At 42.3% G+C, this 18231-nt stretch overlaps 1 protein-coding gene across 4 annotated transcripts in view; it reads left to right on the top strand.

The window, feature by feature from the left end:
• The window catches only part of SHPRH (SNF2 histone linker PHD RING helicase), a 119032-nt gene extending 101555 nt beyond the window's left edge, over positions 1 to 17477 (top strand). For all 4 annotated transcript variants that reach the window (XM_059713794.1, XM_019488366.2, XM_059713796.1 and 1 more), the window contains 5 exons: positions 8931 to 9023; positions 10335 to 10421; positions 10901 to 11079; positions 15002 to 15082; positions 16339 to 17477. In XM_059713794.1, coding sequence (XP_059569777.1) covers positions 8931 to 9023; positions 10335 to 10421; positions 10901 to 11079; positions 15002 to 15082; positions 16339 to 16435 — 537 coding nt within the window. In that variant the 3' untranslated portion in view covers positions 16436 to 17477. The remainder of the gene's footprint in view (positions 1 to 8930; positions 9024 to 10334; positions 10422 to 10900; positions 11080 to 15001; positions 15083 to 16338) is intronic.
• The last annotated feature ends 754 nt before the right edge of the window (positions 17478 to 18231 follow it).

The raw sequence follows: 18231 nt of genomic DNA, 5'->3' as shown, positions 1-18231 counted from the left end.
CGGTCTTATATGGGATCAGTACCGATATGAAGAAAATTATATTGGATATCTGCCCTATGGGGCTGATAATTTGGCCAATAAATGCCCATGTGCAGCATGCAGCAGAGCTGGCAGCATGGAGAGCTGCTTCCAGCTGGTAAGCCAGAAGGGGGGGTAGGAGAGAAGGGGCATGGTGGGGGGTGCAGATCAACGCCCCTCTGCAGTGAGGGGGGGGGTCAGGGAGGGAGAGGACAGAGGGCAGGGCAGAGGTGCAGCTCATGGTGGGGTAGCTCCCACCGCTGCTTGCACCCTGGGAGGGCGGAAGAGGGGGCATGTGCCCCTGGATCTGCACAGTGCAGGGTGGGCGGCAGCTGCAGGGTGGAGTTGGGGCTGTGCAGGGCTTTTCTTGCTGGGCCTGAGCTCAGAGTGGGTTCCAGTGGCGCTGGGAGGCAGCCACTCCAGATTTCACTGCAGCTCTGCTCCCAGCCCTGCGCCACTGCCCGGCACAGCCTCACCTGAATGCCCCGCCTCCACCCAGAAGTGGGGAAAAGCTGGTGCTGCTGCGCTGGGTGGTGGTGCAGGGCTGGGAGCGAAGCTGTAGTGAAATTTGGGGTGGATGCATCCTCCTCCCAGCGCTGCTGGAGCCCACTCGAAGCCCAGCCCCTGCTGAGAAGAGCCCCGGCTCCAGCTCCACCCTGCAGCTGCAGCCCGCCCTGTGCCGCGCAGATCCAGGAACACATGCCCCCCACCCTCCCAGGGTGCAAGCAGTATTGGGAGCCACTCCCACCTCACAAGCTGTGCTTCCATCCTGTACCACCCACTTATCCTGGCTGAACAGCGGATGCTCCCTCCCTCACCGAGGGAGGTGTTGATCTGTGCTCCCAAGCCCCTTCCCTCCCCCTTCCCCTTCCACCACAAGGGACTTGCCAGCTGATGGCAGCTGTATTGGATATCGGATTGGTATCAGCCAATATGCCTCCTTAAATAGCGGCTGTCAGTATCGGTCCCCAAAATCTCTATTGGTGCGTCGCTATCAAAAAAGTATCTTTTTGGTTGTGACTTTTGACCCTTCTCCCTTTTATGGGATAACAGTTGGGGTACAAGTGACTTAGGTTCTCTAACTTCCACAAGCTTTCTGATCATTTTGGCACAGCTCGTAATCTGATCTCCATCAGTATCTCTTGCTTCACTTGTATACCTCATGTTTTCTTTAGTATTTTAATTCTTACAGCATTTCTTAAAATATTCTTGGTCCCACTCACAAGTGAAAAAAATTCTAGAAAAAATGGGTTAGCTTTACCAGGATCAGATGTAAGTGACCTCTTGGCAACAAACTGGTTTTTAGTTCTGTTAATATGAGGCTTACGTCAGCAACTTATTAAAAGTTTTTAAAACAAAAAAAGTTTTAAAAGTTTAAGTTCATGCATATTAGGCCTTGTTGAAATATGGTTATTTCCTTTACACTGACACATTAGGTATCACTTGTAACAATGCAAAGTATAAAACATGAAAGAGAACCTTTATGTTTGTATATAAAATGCACCTTTATATGTTTGGTGAAGAGTGTATTGGATTGGCATTGTTAGGCACAGTACCTCTCCAACAGAATTTATCAGAATCTGTTTTAATTTACTTTGTAACCCAAAGATGACTAATCACATTATATTTTACTTGATTGTCAAAGGGATTGATGATTTCATTAAACAAGTGTATGTTGTAGCCTATTAAAATACAGCTTGAGCTGCTTCAGGAAAAAAACAAAGAAAACCAAGACTAATCAAATAAGGTAGCATGTTTTTTAAGTAATAGAGGGAGGGTATGCTACTAGGTCATCAATTAGTGCTTTTTAAAATGTTACTGGTGTGTTTGGTTTTAGTGTTGCAATGGAAGGTCCCTGAAGCACAGGCCCAGACTTAATTATAAAAGAAAAACAAAAACAGAGCCTCAAATCTCTTTTTTTTTTTCCAAGAGTAAATCTTATGGGAGGAGACAAAAGTAGTGTTTCCCCTCTAAATCTGTATTTTCTTAGCAATTTTGTGAGGCTAGAAGAGGTGAGTAAGCCCTCCAAGGCTGCATATAAATGTTAATTTCTAGTGGTGGAAAATTTCCATTTCTAGAAATGATCCCAGAAGAGGGATTAGTACAGACATTCAGTCTGCAACTGCCCCCTCTTCCCTGCTCCTTATGCCTTCCCCAGCCTGGGGTGATCCCAGTCTGGGGAAAGTATGAACTGCTCTAGTCTTCCTGTTTCTTGTGGGATGAGGAGGGAGAATCAGAGCAGCAGGGAAAAGTTAAGTGGCAGGAGCAGAGATTTTAAAAGCCAGGAGCTGGGCTTGGGCAGCATTTTCCTAGCTCGGTTCCCTGCCAACTAGCTTCCCCTTGTTCCCAGTGCTGCTCCCTGTACTCAGCTTCTGGTGCCCCAGAGCTGAGCAGCAGAGTAAAGCCCCTGCCTGCTTCTCACACTAAGAACTCTGTGTGAGAAGCAGGTAGGGGACTGTGCTGCTCAGCTTCTAGTGCCCGGGAGCAAAGCAGACGGGACGTTATAGTAAATGCCCAGCCTACTTCTGATACTGGGAAGTCAGGTGTGAGAAGCAGGCAGGGAGCATCTGCCCTCTCCCTCCCCCCATGCCTTTTTCAAACTAGTGACCCTGATCATGGGGAAGGCATAGCAGCCTTTCTTCTCTGGCTCTGCTTCTGGTCCCCAGGAGAAGTAAGCTGGGTGGGGGGTGTGGAGAGCATGCCATCTGCTCAGTCTCCTGGGAGAAACTCTTCAGGGAGCAATTTAACCTGGTTGTTCTCAGGTTATTTTTCTACCAGAGTAGCCATTATTTCTCTGGGAAAAAAAGCTTAAACATCTACAAACTTTTGCTTTCTACCAAGAGAAGAGTGAATCTCATGGTACTGGGTTTTTGGTTGTAGCCGTGTTGGTCTAAGGACATAGGCAGACAAAGTTCTTTGGTTAGATGTGATATCTTTTATTAGACCAACTGAGTTGTTGCAAAAAAGTTCTTTGCAAGCTTTTGGATGCAATCACTCTTCTTCAGGCATAGGGAGTCTTTGGTGTTCTGAGACTCCAAGGAATGAGAGAAGCTAAAAGTGTGGCAGGATGTCAGTGAGAATGTAAATAGAAAGGAATTAGAAAGACAAAAGGTAAAGCAGGGAAGGGAGAGGGAAGAAAGCAGAGGGAGGGGAAAGAAGTCCAGGTTCACTTTTCCCTTACAAGCCGGCATGCTGGTTAACAGAGCATGCTGGCTTGTAAGGTGCCAGATAACTCAACTTTTACTGTACTTAGTTGGTCTAATAAAAGATATCACATCCACTTAAAGAACCTTGACTCTCATGGTAGAAACTCAACATCTGTACGTCTGAAGTATATTTTACTTCCTTCCCTCCAAAAAAAAAGAAAAAAGCCTAAAGATGGAAGTTATTTTACTGTAGGAGTTTCTTCTGCTATAGAACATTGCAGGAACTGCTGCAGTATTTGTGCAATGCTATGGCAAACATGCTTCTGGTAGAGATTTTGAATGTCACAAAGCACTATTAAACAGTCAGTTTCCTTTTACTTTTATTGGGCATTGTGGGAGAAGTTAAAACTTCCATTTTTGTCTATGACAATCTACCTCTAAATGTTAATGGTCCTTTTAAGAATTCACATTTTATGTCATATGCTGGAGGCTGTCACAGGTCACAGAGATTGAACAATAGAACCTTTAATGGTAGTTAAATTTGTGATGACTGAAATTAGTTTGTATATCCTTGAATGCAGTATACAAAAGGTGTATGACATTTCAGAAACAAAAAAGATACTATAGAACCTCTCAGTTTAAGTCTTGCAAAACCTGCATATTTTTCAGACCTTGTTTCATAGTTGGTAGGGTCAGAAGGGACCTGAGCAGATCTTGAAGTCCGACCCCCTGCCATGGCAGGAAAGAGTACTGGGGTCAAACGACCCTGGCGAGGTGTTCATCTAGCCTCCTGTTAAAGACCCCCAGGGTAGGAGCCAGCACCACTTCTCTTGGAAGTTGGTTCTAGATCCTAGCCACCCTGACAGTGAAGTAGTGCCTCTTGATATCTAGTCTAAATCTACCCTCTGCCAGCTTGTGACCGTTATTTTTTGTCACTCCTGGTAGTGCCCGGGGGAACAGGGACTCTCCCAATGCCTGCTGGTCCCCCCTGACTAGTTTCTAAATGGCCACTAGATCCCCCCTCAGCCTTCTCTTGTGGAGGCTGAACCGATTCAGATCCCTTAGCCTCTCCTCGTAGGGCTTGCCCTGCTGACTCCTGATCATGCGAGTGGCCCTCCTCTGGACCCTCTCAATGTTGTCCCCATCCCTTCTAAAGTGCAGCACCCAGAACTGGACGCAGTACTCCAACTGCGGCCTGACCAGTGCCGCGTAGAGGGGGAGGATCACCTCCTTGGACCTGCTCGAGATGCATCTGTGGATGCATGACAAGGTGTGGTTGGCCTTCCTGACTGCGTCCCTGCACTGTCGGCCCATGTTCATTTTGGCATCAGTAATGACTCCGAGGTCCTTTTCTGTCTCTGCACTGATGAGAAGGGAGTTCCCCAGCCTGTAGGTATGCTGCTGGTTTTTCCTCCCCAGGTGCAGCACCTTGCACTTGTCAGTGTTGAAACCCATCCTGTTCTCATCTGCCCACCCCTGTAACCTGTATAGGTCCGATTGCAGCCTATTCCTCCCTTCTAGCATGCCCACATCCCCCCACATCTTAGTGTCGTCTGCGAATTTGAATAGGGTGCTTTTCACCCCCTCGTCCAAGTCACTGATGAAGATGTTGAGCAGTGCGGGCCTGAGGACCGAGCCGTAGGGGACCCCACTGCCCACATCCTTCCAGGTCGAAAATGACCCATCCACCACCACTGTCTGGATGCGGCCCTCCAGCCAGTTAGTGACCCATTTGACTGTGTAGGTGTCAATGCCACAGTCCCATAGTTTTTTAATGAGAATGGGGTGAGAGACAGTGTCGAAGGCATTCCAAGTCCAGAAAGACTACGTCTACTGCTACACCTGCATCTAAGGATTTTGTGACCTGGTCATAGAAGGCCACCAGGTTGGTCTGACAGGACCTGCCTCTAATGAACCCGTGTTGGTTGCCTCTAAGCATAATCTCCCCTGCTGGCCCCTCGTGGACATGTGCCAGGATAATTCTCTCAAAAAGCTTACCCAGGATCGAGGTGAGACTAACTTGCCTATAGTTTCCTGGGTCCTCCTTCCTCCCTTTTTTGAAAATGGGGACCACATTGGCCCTTTTCCAGTCCTCTGGCACCACACCAGAGCACCACGAGTGCTCGTAAAGCCATGCCACAGGTCCCGCAATGGCCTCTGCTAATTCCCTCAGCGCTCTGGGGTGGAGATCGTCAGGACCTGCTGATTTAAATACGTCCAGTCCCTCCAGAAGTTCCCTGACTAGGTACTCACTGACCTTAGGCCTGGGTGCGCCGGCCTTGGGGCCTACAGAGGTCCGGGGGGGGGGGGGGGGGGTGAGACCCGGTCCCTGCCCAGGAAAATGGAGGCAAATAAATTGTTAAATAGGTTAGCTTTGTTGTCTGGTGTGATGACCAGATTTCCTAGCATGTCTTGCAGAGGCCCCCACGTTACCCAGTACATATTTGCCTACGAATTATTCCAGTTTGTTGTGAAAACTTTTTTCATGCAGAAGATGTTGAAAACTGTTATCAGTTTCTTTCTGAAGAAAGGAAAAGATGCAGTTAATGGCAAGTATCTTGTTTCCCTCACTAGTCACGAATAAACATTACAGGAAATTTATAATAATTTTTTCTGCTGTTTTTTCCCAAACAGATAAAAATGTAATCAGAGATCAAGGCTGCTAGTTATCAATTGGTTTGTAGTAATTCATCTTTAAAAACACAAAGTCAGGTTTCTTGATGCTGAGAATACTTTCAGCCTTGTAGAACTAAGTACGGTCTATGAAAGACAAATTGGGCATGTCCACATCATTGAAAGCTCACACTACGCAGCCATAAAGTTAAGCACAGTATGGCAGACCTGTTACACCCCAACATGAATGTAATATGTAATGTGGCCACCTTTATGCAGCTCTGGGCAAAAACCAAAAAGCATGCCTAAGAGAGGGAGTGTATTGGTGTGCACTGCACTAAGGGGTGACATTACATCTATTTGAGAGTGTGGCGTACTTGGTATGGCTTCACCGCAGTGCTCCCTCTCATGATCCTTTGATCATGTAAATATGCCCCAAATAAGGTTTTATCTGTCGAGAAACTTATTAATTATACTTTTGAGGAGTTTTACTCAGTCTGTTTTGCTTTCTATGTCTTCCTGAAAGAGTTGATCTAAACCATAAAATCTCATTTATATATTTTTCTCTGGTCACAGATTCTTTTTAGAACAACATAGAATAAAATTGTGTTTGGGTCTTTAGATTTGTTTGTGAGGGAAGATACTGTGGGTTCTACCTTGTCTTCCTCTTCCCAACTTCAATGCTTAAGTACTTTACATCTTGCCTTAAAGCACAGGAATGTGTTAAGTTCTTAGGCAGTTTGAGTGCAGTGGCATGAAGTCCTTCTGGGTAGCAGAATGCTACACTAAAATGTCCATTAGATGTGCCATACACCAAAGGGAAGTAGCAGACACACAAGGTTGAGGATCCATTTTCACCATAAGTTCCATATTATCAGACAATTCCCATGCAGAAGGGAAATCTCAGGGTACTTACGTAGTGCTAAGTAGACTTGCTGCCCAAGTAATTTAACCCTTACACTAGTTCTCAAAGCTGCTACAGTATTAATCCAAGTTCACTAGCACATGCTTTTTATGTAGCCAGTCAAACTATTTTTGATTTTAAAAGCTGATCCAAGACAGAAGTGGCTAAAATTCCTGGCCATGGACATTGATAACATTTACAGCTTACATGCATTCATGTTTGATTTGCTGCCAACACTCCTGTGCCAACGTTGGGATTTTTTTTTCCCTAGGGAATGTCTATTGAGTATAAACCTTGCCCAGAAGCTTATAAAGAGTAACTAAAACATTTAAAAGATATGCTGTGTAGGATTTGCAGTGTCCCTTTCGTAGTTGCCAGTAGTTACCAAGAAGTTATGTGAATGTGGTGCTGAGAAATGTTGGAAAGTCCTGAGAAACAGCAAGCCCTGCTTCAAGGGGAAGCATGGATGCTGGTGGGAGAACTGCACAGCATTTTTTGAATCCAGGTGAATGATATTTGTAGATTCTTAGCACCTTTGAAAATCAAGGCACGTCAATGATTTGATATGAAGAGAGGTGCCTAACTTCAGGCTACATTTGAAAGTTTTGGCCTTAATTGTATACAGCCCACTTTCACGAACTAAGTACAGTTAGACCAGTGGTCGGCAACCCACAGCACACATGCCATACATAGACGGCATGGGCAACTGGTATTTCACAGATGAGTCCTCAGCATCGAGTTGAAGGGGGTGCTAGCAATGAGAGTAAGAATAGCTCTCAAGAAGGGGATGGGAGTTGGAGGTCTGTGTTGGCTCAGAGGTTTACCCCTGCAGGAGCTGTGGTGGTAGGTGCCATCAGATTTAGTGTTGCCACATTCTGTTGTGGTGAGATTTGTCAGCGCTGGGAAGTGGTGGTGGCTGAGAAAGTGGCACTTTTTCATGGGTTGGATTTATGGCATGCTTGCTAAAAAGATTGGCCCCATTAGATCATCAAAGTATTCAGTCCTTCCACCTATGACCTAGCAGTGGCTGTCATTTTATATTCATACACTCTAGCTACTCTTACCCATGCTCTTGCCATGTCAAATTGAAACATCTGCACACTATTTTTAAACTGAAGTTAAGAAAGCAGCATCACACATTTTAAGCAGAGTAACTTTCCACAACCTCATGACACTAGTATTCATTTGGGTTTCTAAGTTAAGTTACATATGTGGGTTTGACCTCTGTGAATTGAAATGAACCTGCCTGCTAGACCACCTTTTCCCATGGCATACAAATGCAGTTATAATTGTAAGGGCATCTCAGTTCAAACATCCCATATTTAGAAAATAGGAAGTTACTAGAAGCACGCTCTCATGAATCATGTTGGATTTCAGAAGTTAGTACTCTGATTGATAGTCCAAGACTGTTGTTACATACATCATTTTTCAAAGCCCATCTGTCCTCCCTGCAATTTTAATGGGGAGGAGCACAAAGGGAAGAGTCAAATGAAAGCTGGGATTTCCTGCTTCAGATTAATTGTTTGTTGATTACATTTTGGTTTGTGTGGGGTTCTGTTTGTTTTGATGTGATTGTTCTTTAAGCAGCTGTTAAAAGCCATGGATGCACAATATAATAGAAATAACCTTGTGTTGAGCAATCATTTTAAAGAATTATCGATTGTCAGTGTTCTTATTTCTGAACAAGACAAAACAAAAACACTCACCCTGTCTGTGAGCTTTGTACTCTCTGTGAATTTAACCAAAAGGGAAGCTGCCTGCTGCAGGAACTGAAGAAGATGGTCACAGGTTATTTGCTAAATCCCAGTATAGCAGATAAGCCAGGGATGGAAGGATTGAATCAGAGAAGGATTGCAGCACAAAATCCTGTCCAACAGATAATGAGCTCTGCCACCCATAAGACATGGGACAGGCTCCAGAGCTGTATACATTAAGTGGCAGTTTCCAGCTCCCATTTTTCTGGGGTACAGAGTTTGAATCTTGCCCATACTCTTTGCCCTGAGATGTATATAATCTAAGGGTCAGCTATTTTAAGTGTCTTCAGAGTTCCTGGTATAATCTTCTTAGACCTTTTAAAAACCATATACACTAGCATATGCATGTTTGTTAATTCTTTGCGGGACATGTACAACAGACTTTGCTGTGTTTAACAGAAGCTAATTAAAAGAGCAATGTGTAATGAAAGTGTGCATGCTTTTTCTTTGTCTTAATCTTTGTATTGATTTTTTTTTTTTCTTTCTGTTTCAAAGGGAAGCCATTCCACCAAAGTGGAAGCTGTGGTACGGACTCTGAAGAAAATCCAATGTAAAGATCCAGGGGCTAAATCTTTGGTTTTCTCAACGGTATTGATCACCATTTTCTATCTAAAAATTTACATGCTGTGCAGCAGGATATTAGGTGCTAATAATAGTTTCAAAATTCAATTTCCCTACCAAAATATGCAAGTAGTTACCAATAGCTATTTAAATAGTTAAAGAGATAAGTGAGATGATTTATATCATTGGGGTGTTATTACTGGTAGCCTCATTCATTCGATGGAAAGTATTGTACATCTTTAAAGGGAAAACACTGACATTCAGTGTGCAGGAGCATTAACAAGTCTACTGTATTTTAACCTTGAGCAGGTCAAACTGTTATTCATAAATTTTACAACTACATTTTACTGTTGCAGTTCTGCTCAGCTTTTTTTCAAAGAAGTGTCTTGCCTAGGTTCCTCAGTTTACTTGCCTATGCTTGCTCCTTATGAATGCCATTGTGGTGCCACTTTTACATTCAATATATCTGAGGAAAAAAATGTGAATGGTATTACTTTTGGAGCAAAATAAAACAAAATCAACTTGTTAGTATTAATATTTAAGGGCATATCAGAAGGGCATGTTTGGTATTTCTTTATTGCTTTCTCTTTTGAGTATTTGTGAGAGATCATAGATTCATAGATTCATAGATGTTAGGGTCGGAAGGGACCTCAATAGATCATCGAGTCTGACCCCCTGCATAAGCAGGAAAGAGTGCTGGGTCTAGATGACCCCAGCTAGATACTCATCTAACCTCCTCTTGAAGACCCCCAGGGTAGGGGAGAGCACCACCTCCCTTGGGAGCCCGTTCCAGACCTTGGCCACTCGAACTGTGAAGAAGTTCTTCCTAATGTCCAATCTAAATCTGCTCTCTGCTAGCTTGTGGCCATTGTTTCTTGTAACCCCCGGGGGCGCCTTGGTGAATAAATACTCACCAATTCCCTTCTGTGCCCTCGTGATGAACTTAAAGGCAGCCACAAGGTCGCCACTCAACCTTCTCTTGTGGAGGCTGAAAAGGTCCAGTTTCTCTAGTCTCTCCTTGTAGGGCTTGGTCTGCAGGCCCTTGACCATACGAGTTGCCCTTCTCTGGACCCTCTCCAGGTTATCCGCATCCTTCTTGAAGTGTGGCGCCCAGAATTGCACGCAGTACTCCAACTGTGGTCTGACCAGCGCCCTATAGAGGGGAAGTATCACCTCCTTGGACCTGTTCGTCATGCATCTGCTGATGCACGATAAAGTGCTATTGGCTTTTCTGATGGCTTTGTCACACTGCCGGCTCATGTTCATTATAGTCTGTTCATGTTTTAGCATTGTTCATACCACTTGGTAATAATGGTTGGCTTGTTGTGTGTCTTCTAGTGGCAAGATGTACTGGATATAATTTCAAAAGCTCTGTATGATAACAACATGGTGTTTGCTCAGATCAATGGAATTAGTAAATTTCAGGTATGTAAAGATGATTTTTTTTCTGTAAGGTATTCTGAATGGCACAAAGATAGGTGAAAGTTTATTTGATCCTTTCACATTGGTGCTTTGAGGAAATGAAACAAAAATTATAAGCTTGATCAAGCAGAACCTTTAATTTCTTCACTGAACTCAAACACTACAGTGACTAGAAACATGGTGCAGTTCCAGAAAATATTTTAACCACTATTGGTTAAACAACCTTGCCTGCCTTAACCACCATCTGCATTCTCAAAAAGTAATGTGTGGGTGGACAAAAGGGAAGAATAAAGAGCATGAGATACTGCTGCTGTCTGTGCTGTATCTGTCTGATGGACAAAAGAGGATGTCTGTCTGTAAGGGTTATTGATCTGGTATGTTTTCACAACTACTAAATTATTTTACAATTGTAGGTATGGTTCCCATATTCTTTATTCAGGAGTAGCTTCCATTGAAAAGCTAATATGTTATTTGTCTTTTAGGAAAATCTTTCAGCATTTAAATATGACCCCAAGATCAATATTTTGCTCTTGCCCCTACATACTGGTTCCAATGGATTAAACATAATTGAAGCAACTCATGTCCTGCTGGTCGAACCAATTCTGAATCCTGCTCATGAGCTTCAGGCGATTGGCAGAGTGCACCGCATTGGCCAAACAAAGTAAGAGGTTGAATTGTTTAAAATTGGTTAATGCCTTGTCCGGTCTAAAACACGACTGTATAACACTTGTGTGAGAATCTCAGACCCCACCATAAATTTTAATTGATTAGCTCTCCCAGCACTTCTGGAATATAGGTAATAGTATTCTTGCTTTACAAATGGAAAAACTGAGGATCGCACAGGCTGTAGGCAATATTTTCTAAAGCACCTAAGCGACTTAAGCTTCTTTGTTCCATTTCCACTTCAGAGAAGATCCAAAAAAAGACGTACCCATAGACAGATTTTAGGCACCCAAATACAAAATTGAAATCCTGGGAAGCCCTGGTCAAACTGGAGGCATGTAAAGGCTGCCTAACTGGAGTCATGTAAAGGCCCCAGGCTTCTCACAGTTTGTAACTTCAAGTTCCACCCAGGCCCAAAGGTGTCTCGCTATGCACCCCCAGAATTTCCTTAGTCTAAAGAAGGCTGAGCAGTTCAACACTGAACTTCTCCAGAAGTCTGATCAGATCTTGAAATTTGGTATTCCCTTGCCTAAGTGCCCAAAGGAGCTCAATCTAGTAAGTGTACTCAGAGCATGCTTAACATGTTTCTACAGGACTGGCATATGCACAAAATGCAGTGGTAGCTGCTGCTTTCTTTAAGAGCAGAGGGGAAGGTAATAGCTTCATGGTTGCTGCTTACTGGTTAGGGCAGTCGCCAGGATGTGGAAGACCTGTGTTAAAATTTGTTGTGCCTGAGGGGATTCAGAGCCACGTCTGCTTCCACAGAAGACTGCTTTAGCCATTAGACTAGTAAAAAAAGTCTAACTGGAACAGGAGAATTTATATACTTCTCCTCATGTTGGACCTGTGCCATTTTGCAGAGAAGAATTCCAAGATTCATTGGACCAGGGAGAGTATGGTTTAATCTACTGGGTAATACCCATATATGGATTCCTGTTCTGAGAACTGTTTTATGCAAACTATACAAATAATATGGAGCAAGTGCCAGCACACAGTGGGAAAGATTCAATAAGAGGTGGTGAATGCCCCCAACTGAGATGCAGGAGAGCCTATAGTCTGGTAATGACGGACACTCTTAGGAGGTGGATTTTAATCCTGTTGGGCAAAGAAGGTGTCTTAATTTGTCTCCCCTACAGCCCAGGTTACTGCTTTAATCACTAGCCTATTTTGCCAACAAAATTTTACCCTCCACCCCAGGTAAAAGTAGGTACTATCATGCCTACTTCCTGTCATTTTAAAAACTAAAGAGTTCCTGCTACATTCCTGAAAGACAGGTTGTAAGCACCTCCCTTCAGGAAAGGCTTGTGGTCTGTAGTCAAGTACAGATCCCACAGCCCTGAATTAGGCACCTGAGCTCTGGAGGGGGTTGTGGCTGAAGATGCATACCTGTTCTTTGCAGTTCCTTGGCTAGTACTAGGCAGTGCCTTGCTGCTCAGCAGTTCCCCATACAATATACTGGTTGTTCTCAATTCCATTTTTAGGTGCCTAATCCTCCCTAAGCATTGTATGGGGAGCCTGGGTGCCTTAAGGGTGTCTGTTAGCTTCTTGACACAGCTTATTAGTCCAGATACAGCATTATGCAAATATAGCTATAATGCATCTGGTTCAAGAGCTAGCAAGTGCAGAGCTAGCAAGTGCAGAGCTATGCTATATAGCTCTACTGTAGTGGTTCTGCACTGCACTGGAGGAGCATTGAAACACTGCTATTGTAATATATAAGCTCTTTTTAGGATCCAGTCCTTGGATCTTAATTCTCATTGAAAGTCAGTGGGATGTAGATTCTTCAATGCCCACATAGTGCAGCACAGCCATGGAGGCTGCCCACCACAGGGTCCCATGGTTTGGTGGGGTGGAGGGTGCAGTCCCTGAGAAGTTGGACAGGCCTGATGTTATCAATAAGCAACAAAATAAGACTGGCATTTTTTTTGTACAGTTGTACACCTGGTACACTTACCTGGTATGCTTGTAAGTACAGTGTGTTGCACTGGTTGGCATCGGTGTTTGTTGATAATCATAGCTTATGTTCCGTATATCTTAAAATTCTAGATGAGCGCGTTCTATCACTTGCACTGAGGGTTGTCTGGTGCACATCCTTTTTACTAATCCAGTCCTTCCTTAAAGGGAAACTCCAAAAAAAAAAAAAAAGGCAATACTTTATTTCAGAAAACATGAGCTTGTTAATGCATCTATATTTTAGTTTTTTTCTGCAGTATCCAATATCTACAGTTTTTTTATGTTCTTTTCTTTCATACCATCACCCTGAAAATGAATTATTTAAAATGACTGTAAAACTATGGGTTGGTACATTAACACCAGCTGTAGTATGCTTTTTGTTAGTGCATTTGCTAATTTTAAATTCATTGTTTCCATATTTTCACCTTAATTTCTCTGAATCGTAGATGGATCTTTGTGCAGCTGTTTTGATGTTGCAGACCACTGAACCAAGCCCTTTAAAAGTTCATGCAGTATGGTTTATATATAAATGTTCACCTACTTAGGTCAAAAGTAACTAGGAAAATAAAAACAGTAACACATGATATAGAAACATAGCTGGAACAAATATATTCCTGAATAAAGATAACATGTTTATTTTGTGAGGGCATGAATCAGCTTGTATGGAAGAATGTACGAGCAGGTGTATGTTTGGGTGTGGTGGTAAATATTTTGAATCAACTATGAGCACATAGATCAGATTGATTGCAACAGCCTGTATTATGATTTCAGATGATGCTGGCACTAGAAGTTCAGGGTATGGCAAAAAAATACAGAACTGTGTGTAGCAGCAGCATGTTGTGTTATAGTCATTGATTAAAATGTGAGCCTTGGGTTAAGCTGAGGGCTATCTATAAGTGAAATAGACAGTTCAACCAAATTCTGTTCTGGGTTTCACAAGTACAGATCCGAAGTAACTCAAGTCAGTAAAATTGATCTTGATTTAGTCCCCTATTCTGCATAGAATTGTGCTGACACTTCCCTTTGCCTATCTAAGTAGTTTTCCTTGCTTTATTAAAAATAGTTTGTGGCTTGAAAGACTCTCAGTTACTTGAGTGGACTTTGAATCAGGTCCTGGCTGAGCAGTAGTTAATGCCTTGATTCCATTTTCCTATATAAAGTATGTTCTGAAGTCGTATGTTTAGAAGGACTACACACTGGTTCACAGATAGTGCCTTTGGGTTTTATGTCCCATGTGCCCCCACCTCAGAACCCTGAGAATTTTTTTCTCTCCTCCAGCTTTGTTCTGCTCCCTTTGGTAAACAGATTTTTCACCCTGTTTTATGTGATATATAAACTACAATTCTATTTACTGTCTTGTCTTCTGTAATAGCAGTGCCATTAAAACTATGGGAATGAGGCTTAACAAGCCATTATTTTGAGCTCCCTCTCTTGGACTTTTTCTGCAGCAGCAGACTATAAAACACTGCACATACTGTATAAACAGTAGACTATTCATTACACAGAGGTAGATTGTGACTGGTCCTCATATTGGTGGGCTCTTGTGAACACCACAGGCTCCATCACAGTTCTTGTGTACAGGAAGTTCAGGAACCACCCCATCACTGTGAGGAGTCCTCCTGGCGTTGTGTTATTCTGGACAAACCGCTGGGTAAAAGACATAGTTTGAGCACTAGTGAAAACGAGGGTGGAGTTCTGCTTAATGTTTGTTAGGACGTTATTTATTTCTCATTCATTTAGGTCAGTGCTGTTGGCATGATAAGGAGTGCTGGGTATTCTTTAACTCTTGGTGGAGGTTGCTCAGCATCTTGTGGGATTGACCCTAAAATCCAAAAGACATTTTCAGACCAGCTTAAAAGAATTTTAAGATGGCTAAAAATTAGTCCTGAACTTCTTGGCAGTATCCAACAAAATTTCAACTGTGCTAAACTTCTCTGTTTTTTGGTTGTTTTTTTAAACACATTCAGGCCCACCATTGTGCACAGGTTCTTAATAAAAGCAACAATAGAAGAAAGGATGCAGATGATGCTGAAAACTGTGGAGAGAAGGTATGTTTCTCAATTGGGGGAGTTTAAAAATATTATTTGATTCCCCCCTCCCCCCAGTAAAAAGAGTAGTTTTCAAACATTTGCATGCTGTTTATGACCAAATGAAAAAACTTTAAACCTTTGCTCTTCTCTGAAACGTTTTCACTGTGTCACCAAAAAATTTATAAAAACTTTGGAAAAGTGAGATTTTTAACCAGGATGAATATTCACTAACTTTAGATGAAATATAAAACATAACTATAATGAGCCAGAGCCTACTCCACCTATTGTGTACATAAGTAGACTTTGGCACCAATTTCACCCTGTTCAGGCCCCTGAAAATTCATTAGTGGATTTATTTTAGTATTGTGCTGTCATCTTAACCTTAAGGCACAGAAAAGCAGCGAAGAGGAAGAGGATTCATCTATCTTTTGTATTAAATTTTTCAGGGATCCAAGCAGGGTGAAATGGGATTCCATTTGGGCATCTAAATCCACATGGGCACATCCTATATCAGGGTGGACAAAATGCGGCCCATGGGCCAGATGCGGCCTGCCAGGACATTCCATCCAGCCCATGGGGCCCCTAAAAAATTTAGAAAATTAATATTAATCTGCCCCTGGCTGCCTGTCATGTGGCCCTCGATGGCTTGTCAAAACTCAGTAAGCGGCCCTCCGCCCAAAATAATTGCCTTCCCCTATCCTATATGGTATAGAGTCTGGCCCTTCCCTTACTGGATATGCATTTTAATTTTACCTTATTTACTTGAATCCAAGATGACATCTGTTCCTCCCCATCCTCCCCCACCTTCTCAATATGGAGGGGGAATGCCCCTCATCTTAAATTTGAGTACAAGGGGATAGAAGGGCAGGTGGCTACTGTAGCTCCAGCCTCGATCCAGGTTTGGGGTCAGAGCTGGAGCTGCAGTTGGAGCTGCTACCCTCCACTGCCTCTGCTCCACTTACCCTCAGTCACAGCTCTGACTTCAGCCCAGGGCATAGAGCACATTCCTTCATTGCTAATCTCCACATAATGCTGAGCCATAGTATTTCAATTGCTTTGTCTTTAAAATTGCCTACTGGAAAAGCTTTTTGTAAAATGCCCCCAAAGTAATAAACAGGATGGTTCATGCTGTTTTTGGTTAAGCACAATAATAGGCATGCTCTCTCATGCCATCTTCCTTTTGGATGTTCACTAGAGTGTAATTTTAATGTACTCTCTATTGCACACAGCTTTTTTCTGGAACTGTTCTCTGACTCAGATACTTTTCCCTACAGCCACACTAGTTCTTCCATGAAACAGTCAGAAGCCTCAGTTTTGACAGTCGCTGATCTGGCAGACCTTTTTACAGAGGAAACTGAAGAACTTGAATGAAAAGTCTTTGGCTTGACCCAGTGAGATCTCTTGGGAAATGATGTGACATTGAGTGTCTGTATAAAATCATTAGGACTGTCATAAATCTCTGTATATGTCATCCAACATTCACCCTAGCTAGGGTTCCTAAAATTAGTAAGATCCTTTAATCATTACCATTGATTTTGAGTCCTTAGAACATCTTTTCTGATAGCACTGGAGAGAGATTGCACTTTGCACATTATACAAAAAGATGGATTTTATTTTCAAAGAATATGATTGATTCTCAGGCTGAAATCTTTGCCTGCTGAGGTCAGTGGGAGTTTTGCCACTGACCTGGATTGGTCAGTATTTCATTCCAGTTGAGTAAATCTGTGAGGATGGTGGGAGGGTGGGGAACAGTAAAACAGGTAACAAACTATTTGCTGTGGTCTTTTTAACTGTACAAAGCATTGGCCAGAATGAATTCCTTTGTAAATAAATATCCCCCTAGAAAGGACTTCTGTTGTACTTAGTGTTTAATAAGTCACTCAAGTATTGAAATAACCCTTCTTATTTGTTAATACTCACTTATGAATCATTACTAGTGAGTTTGTTGTTCATGGTAGTCTTCCAGGTATTCTATTATGTAACAGCATAAAATTGCATTATAACTTAAATTTGTTCCATGTTCACTTTCTGCAGAGTTGATTAATTAAATTATGGCTCTTGTATGTATATGGGTCTTAAAATGATAGTTAAATACTACTGTATACATTTTTAAAGATACTTAAAGCCATGCTTTAATCACTTAGTGATTTGTTGTAAGAATTTGGAGTCCTTTGTAACAGAATTTTAAAAAAGTAACTGGTTAAGCTACCCATAATTTTATACTCTTTTGGTGCCTGTCTATTTTTTTGTTGTTCTTCATCTACTCATTTACCTTTTCCCAGAAGGTTTTTACAGCCAGAAGGTGGCATATAAAATGAATAGGTCTTACAGCATTCGTAGTTAAGATATTTGTACCCGACATGGAGATTCAGTAATTTTATTATGTATTAAAAATACAGTTTTATCTTCTTCAGCTTTTTCAGTAAAGAATATTTTGTCCTGGAGAATATACAAATAAGTGTTAGAGTTAAATTTCATTAGAAATGGATCTTAAGAAATTTAGCATTGTATCATGCTTTTGTCTCTTGCTACATAGGTCTACAAGCTTCTCATATCGTTAAATCATTGCAGTTTTGTACACACATAGCATTTTAAAATGTTTTTGTAGGATTTTATGATCATTTCCCAGTTTTTTACAACTGGAACTATCTTTAACAAAGGCAGGAAAAAATTTTGCTTCAGAGAAATCCATGAAGACCTGCACCCTTCCAAAGTGGCCTCCCCTGTTTTTTTCACTGTGACCAAGGCCACTGTACTTATTCATCAGCTCTTTACAACGCTCTGGCCTTCATTCTGACAGTGTGAGAGATCACCATCCTTCCAAATTACAGTCTTGCTTTATTTCCTGGGAACAATGTGAAAGTTATCATCATAACTGAAAGCAACATTAGCTCCATCTTAATAGTTCTTGTCTAGGAATAAACATTTTTGTTATAGATTAAAACCCTAGAAGTGAGATTCCCCTCACAGGATTAGGATACCTGTGGCCTTCTACATTAGTACAGCTTTCCAGTGGACCTGAGCTTCAAGCACATGGTTTCCATTTAAGCACCTAATAAGGATTAGATTTGCAGTAATTTATCTAGTTACTGACATCTCTGGAAAATCAAGGTCTGATTGTTAGTATGGAACTCTCTTGATAATCTGACCCTTACTCTCTTTCACTT

This window comes from Alligator mississippiensis, chromosome 1 (assembly GCF_030867095.1).
Source record: "Alligator mississippiensis isolate rAllMis1 chromosome 1, rAllMis1, whole genome shotgun sequence".
Taxonomy (NCBI): domain Eukaryota; kingdom Metazoa; phylum Chordata; order Crocodylia; family Alligatoridae; genus Alligator; species Alligator mississippiensis.
Note: the sequence above shows the minus strand (reverse complement) of the source record. Positions and strands in the feature narration are given on the sequence as shown.